Source organism: Erpetoichthys calabaricus, chromosome 17 (assembly GCF_900747795.2).
Source record: "Erpetoichthys calabaricus chromosome 17, fErpCal1.3, whole genome shotgun sequence".
Taxonomy (NCBI): domain Eukaryota; kingdom Metazoa; phylum Chordata; class Cladistia; order Polypteriformes; family Polypteridae; genus Erpetoichthys; species Erpetoichthys calabaricus.
In genome coordinates this window covers 18,509,864-18,515,863 of record NC_041410.2, presented here as the reverse complement: position 1 = coordinate 18,515,863, position 6,000 = coordinate 18,509,864, and the positions used below count along the sequence as shown (strand labels likewise).

General features: G+C 37.3%; 1 protein-coding gene across 1 annotated transcript in view; it reads left to right on the top strand.

The window, feature by feature from the left end:
* Window positions 1-1,868: 1,868 nt before the first annotated feature.
* The window catches only part of nedd4a (NEDD4 E3 ubiquitin protein ligase a), a 142,131-nt gene continuing 137,999 nt past the window's right edge, over window positions 1,869-6,000 (top strand). The window contains exon 1 of the mRNA XM_051920480.1: window positions 1,869-2,388. Coding sequence (XP_051776440.1) covers window positions 2,341-2,388 — 48 coding nt within the window. The 5' untranslated portion in view covers window positions 1,869-2,340. The remainder of the gene's footprint in view (window positions 2,389-6,000) is intronic.

Genomic DNA, 6,000 nt, shown 5'->3' with positions numbered 1-6,000 from the left:
GTACTCTTTGCATTATTTGACAGTAAACTATTCCAACCATTCTATGATCTGCTTCTCGCAAATGAAATGAGGGCACCGTGGCGGATGTTAGCTGACTTGCTGACCAAACACAAGCGTCAGATTGTGACACAGACTACGAATGCAATGAATATATATATATATATATAAAGGAAACAAATCAATTGGTATATCATTGGCTTTAAATACCACTGAAGTCCAAATCTATGGTTTGCCCTCCGGATTGGAGTTTTTTAAAACTTCAGCTCATCAAAACATACTTGAGGTCATCCACGGCACAAGAACGTATAAGCAGCGTAGCTCCCATCAGCATCAACCGGGTGCAGAGGCTGTCATGTGATGACCTAATAGAGGACTTTGCCTCCAGAAAACGTGGACGTGTGCTGTTGTGATTTGCTACGAAGAGACTGAGGAAACCCCTAAATATTTACCATCAAGTTTTGATAATATTTAAAATAAAAGCATTTGCATTTGACATTAAAAGTCACAGTTACGTTTATGATGTGTGCTTCTTCCTTTCTTTATTATTTATTTGGATATTTATTTTTCAAATTATAGGTGTTAAGAAATATTAATATAGTAGATTCAGGCAAGGTGAGGATGGGAATGGGTTTGCCTCACAAAGATTAAGCTTAGGGCAGGCATCATCCACACATGGTGTTCTAGAAGTCGGCCCTGGGGGGCCCACTGTGGCTGCAGGTTTTTGTTCCAACCAGCTTCTGTTTCTAATTGGACTCCTGGGCTAATTAAGTGAACTGTTATTTGTCAGATTCTGTGTTGTGGGAAAAATGTAGAAATTAGAAAACTAAGTTTTGTAAAAAAATATATATATATATTAAAATGCAGTTATATACCAAGCAGTTATATGGGAATAATGTATTTCTTTTCTTTTTAACAATATTTTCATCTTGAATTTCATTCTGTTTTTGCCGGGTGTTCTAATTGTTTAATCAATTCATTATTTTCTAATTAGTGGGTCTAACACTGAAGTAGTTGCAGCCTTTGATGATTCAATGTTGTTTGCCTGGCTGTCATTATTAAGATACAATGAAGGGAGCAAACGCCACAGAGAAAGGGCAAAATATAATGAAAGCAACAAAAGGGAGTTTAAGAATTTAGATCTATAGCAAAAATAGAAATGTTCCTAAATGTCTTTTACATGTAAAGCATGCTGCGGTGCTTTCTCAATGTTGAATAAGAGATAAAAAAAAATCCCAGCAAATTAATTGAGATCAGTGTTATCAGAGGTTGTCACTTATTATGAATCTGGTTGAAACAAAAACCTGAAGCCACAGTGGGCCCCCAGGACCGACTTTGAGAACCCCTGCTCTATGTCCATAGATCTCATATTTAGCAGGTGGCTCGCTGGCAGCACTGCATTTGCCTGGCTGTTTGTCTCCTGGAGTTGGAATGTTTCTCCTGCGTGCGCGTAGGTTTTCCCAGCACATAACCTATCACTCGTGTTATTGGAGTTTAAGTGGCCTATCTAGTTTGATCCTATGTGAGTGGGGTGTATGCGACAGCGGGCCCTGCGATTTAGTGGCTTCATGGCCAAGGCTTGTCCCTGCGTAGCGCCCGATAATGCAAACAAACCTAAATTGGTTGCAAACACGCCTGAAAACGTTGTGCTAAAGCCCGTTTCGTCCATCTCATTAGTACCGTTCTGGAATGCAATGATGTAATTGAAAAAGTAAGTAAAAGTTCGAATAGGACACTTTACAGGAACTGCATTGTAAGTGATTTTCAGATTTATTGTAATCGTTTAATACCAGTAACTTTCTGATTTCTTCAGCACAGGCGTGACACACAGTATCGTTTTCAGCTGCCAGCTAATAACGCCCACCACACATTCTCCACTTCTTTCCGATACCTGAAAAAAAAAGAAACTCAGGCACAAAGTGGGACTAACCGGAAATTGCGAAACACGACCAACCATAAAGAAGGAGGCGTGCAAAATGCAGATTGCTACTAATCGTGGACTGCATTGGTCAAATCTTTCCTTTCCCCGCCTGCTTACATATCATAGTTAGATTGACGTGCCTTTGAGCAAATGAAAGTGCTTAGTGTCATATTACTTATAGTCCTATTTGTCGAAGCTTAAACGTGTCCGCCCAACATACACCTCCCGCCCTTATTTCGCCTGTACCGCTTTCCTCCCCTACGAATTGGTTCAAGCTTGATTTGGGTTTGTTTTTAAAGGCAGTGTGGCTTTCATGCTTTACGTCTTTTAGTTTTTGCTTTCCATGTAGTGAGGCTGCTGGTCTGGTATGACAGCCTAATTTCACGGGAACCTTTTTTTCTTCATAGAATAGCAAGTCGAAAATGAGCATGGCTTCGGTTTTGGATGTGCGGGGTCTGCCTACAGATGAGGTATTTTATATTTTTGACTTTTTTTTTTCTTATTACTCATGACGTTCTGTAATTGCAGTATTGAGGAAGTGACGTATTGAATACGGTGTTTAAAATATTTTGCGGCTTTTTTCCCTTCTTCCTAAAAGAAAACCTCTTGCCGGAACAGAGACGTGAAACGACTGATTTACCCCAGATTTCTAGGTAGCGTTCATTGTGTCTACTCTTACATAAGATTTTTTACAAAAGGGACTTGCAGTATAATTCATGAAAGTAGCTCCTACGGTGATTTAATGCTAAATTGTCATAGTCTAGCACAAAGCTACCGGAGGGACACCTCGCCTTTCTTAAGATTTTGTCCCATAAATATGACAGGAATGAAATGAACCTCTGATGTCGTGAGTTCAATCTGGTAATACCCAGAATAAGTAATTTATTCGTATCTTGACAAAGTGTTGGTTTATATAATTGATTCACAGATGTTTGAATTATTTAGAAGATAGCATTACAGCACTCTGGACCAATCCACCACAGAAATGCCTCTCATAAATAATTACATATGCGAATAAAGAGAATCTGACAAGTGATGAGAATGCTAAATAAAAAAAAAAATCATAAGTAAAGGTTATACTGAGATTGAGATCAATCATTTGTGTCACGGTGCCCATTTAGATTAAAAAGTAAATAGGGAGTGGAATATGTGCAGTATCATCATTTTATCAGTCTCGAAGATTTTGGTGAAAGGTGTGTTCTTTTGCAGTTGTCTGCGCGAGATCCGGGGCTAAGCATTTAATTCCTTCAACTCGATCAATATTGTAATGAAGATTGTACAGTACTGTACTGTAGTAGGCATTTGACAGGTAAGTGCGACAGGCCGGCGGTCACGTGATTACTGAGGCGCTTGTGTTATGTGCGTGTGTAGGCGGTATAGCCAGGTAATTGAATTGCACTTTGATATAGAAGTGAATGTTTCAATCTTTTGTATCAATTAATTCTTGTACTCTCCTTAGCAGTGGTAGTTATTCCAGCAGTGTAAAAAGAGGGCAGAATGTGAAGTCTTCGGTTAACTTTTTAGGGGCGCACTTATCCTCCAAAGTGGGCTGTTTTCAATTCTTAGAATGTGCACTTCAGTAAACTTTGATCATTTAAACGGAGCACCTGGACAACATAAGTGCATCGTGGGAAATGAACCCAGGTCTCTGGGGTTGCGAGGACCAACTGTACTTTTATCATTTTGTTTATTGGATGTGTTACATTATTTTTTTTGGTCAATGCATTTAATATCAAAGTGTTTATCCTAGTGGTCACTCTTAAGTAGAACTGAGCACATCAAGCTTATCGGAGTGAGATTGGTTGGCTGAAGAGTCCACCCATAGAGTCACACCACTTCCTTGGGATATTAGTTTTACTTTTATTGACATCTTTTTATCCATCTTATCAAAAAGGAGTTTGGTGTCAAACTTAAGTGTTAAGCCAGTACTGCCAGCTGAGCAGAGTTGAGAAAATGTTTCAAAAAACTTTAAGGCCAGTATTAGGAAAGTTGGGGGCAGAAAGTCCATTGTGAGATCAAACAGTAAATGATGGAAATGTTTGTTTTGTAGTAAAATGTCTTATGATTTTGCTTCGCTTATTTGTAAATTTCTCATTATGGAGTTAGCAGGTATAAAGATGAGATGTTTTATGCAATGTAAGACTTGAGATCATCCTATGTTTTACAAACATTAATAGAATTTGTCAGATATAAAGCCTAGGAGACCATGTGGTATGTAAATATGCAGATGCAATGATTTCTGAATTAATGTTTGATTTCAGTAAGTTTTTTTTTCTTATGAATTTTTTTTTTTTTGGAGTAAATACTGTTGTGACATTTTGAAATATACAGACTCCAGTTTCATTGTTCTATCATTATAACATACCTTACATATAATGAAGTGTTTGTTGCTTGTGACACTAGTGCAGAACAGTGTTGGGGGATATTGCTTTTACATTACTAATTACTTACAAAAAAACTAAATTTACTTATTATAAAATGTAATGCATTACAAATTGCATTTTGAGTTATTTTTTTTCTTTTGTTTGAACAACTGCACAATTCATTGGCCAGCATTTATTATAAATCCTAAGCCTATATATGGATTGTCATGAAACTAACCAGAAACACGGCCAGATTTGATCATTGTGTTTTTTTAAAATACTGTAGTGCTCCTGGGTCCAGACCTGAGTGGGACACTCTCTCCTGAGATAGCCACAATATGTCTTGAGGGTCCGGGAACACCAGGAGAAACCAGCTATAAAAAAGAGCTGCTTCCACATCATTGGAGGCACGCAGACACCACACTTCGAGAGCACTTTGATCACATCTCCCAGCTGCTAAGGCCCATCTGCTTCTTGCCTTACACCCAATGCTGCTGCTACGATCATCGGCGATCTCTGACTGTAAACTGGCCAGATTAAATTTACTGTTTAGAACATGCAGGATTAAATGTATATGTATAACATTTTGTTCATTTATTTTCACTTGATTGCTTGTTACGTATGTGCTTAACCTCTTTTTCACTAGGTTCTACTGAAATGATTGGCGTACGTACATGTGATAGCAGAAGGAAACATCAATACGTCTATGAAATAACAAAGCAATTGTTTTTTTTTTATTTTGAGTAGAGGAACTAAACTTCCATAGTAACGCATGTTGTGTATTACTTTTTTTTTAAATTTAAATTTAAAAGTACCTTTGTTGCTTTAAAAAGTAAACTGACTATGTAATGCATGTCTGTTTTAATGCGTTACTCCAACACTGGTGCAGAAACATGCAGTGATAAAACAAGCCAAAATAACAGTGCAGACGCAAATTATTAAACAGGATAATGTCAATTCAAAATAAATCGTGTAGCTAGCTGTTCCAAAATAATAATAATAAATATGAACCTAGAGCATATAATAGACAGGACTCGGTCCTTATTAGAATATGCCTTGTGATCACCTAGTGTCCTTTTTGAGATGGTTGTTAGATTTTGCCCTGTTGCTGTGTTTATTGCTTTTCTCTAAAAACAAGTGTTTGCCGAATTGTGACCATCAGACATCCTCCTAAAAATATAACCCCGTAATTGAGTTTGACAGCTACCATTGGAAGAGTATGGGAAATGGTGTTTTTATGGGAATCATATGGCCTAAGGTCTTGTGAGGAGGAGAAAAACCTGTAAAAAGACAAGCTAAAACTTAATTGGGTAGCCAGTTAACTTGTGCTCCATGTGATGCTCATTCAGTTCCATTAATGAAGAATTTCAGTGGTTTTTTTTTAAATTTTTTTTTTATTACCAAATTTTAATGTAAGAATAATATTTTTTATGTTTCCATAGAGCCTTAGAGAATCCAATTTGTACCTAGTGGATTATTGTAAGAGTTGTATTAAGAATAGAGGGTAGTACAGATATTTCATATGTACTGTAACCATATGCAAGTCCTTCTAAGTGCACACCCTCTCACACTTATTTCTGTTGGTTCAATTTAAAGTTACTAGCAACCCTAACCTGCTTTTCTTTGGAATGCTGGAGAAAACTGATGCACCTGGGGAAAAATCTGTGTGAAATTATGGAGAACATTCATCTCATCAGAGGTTAATTTGTCATTTTGACT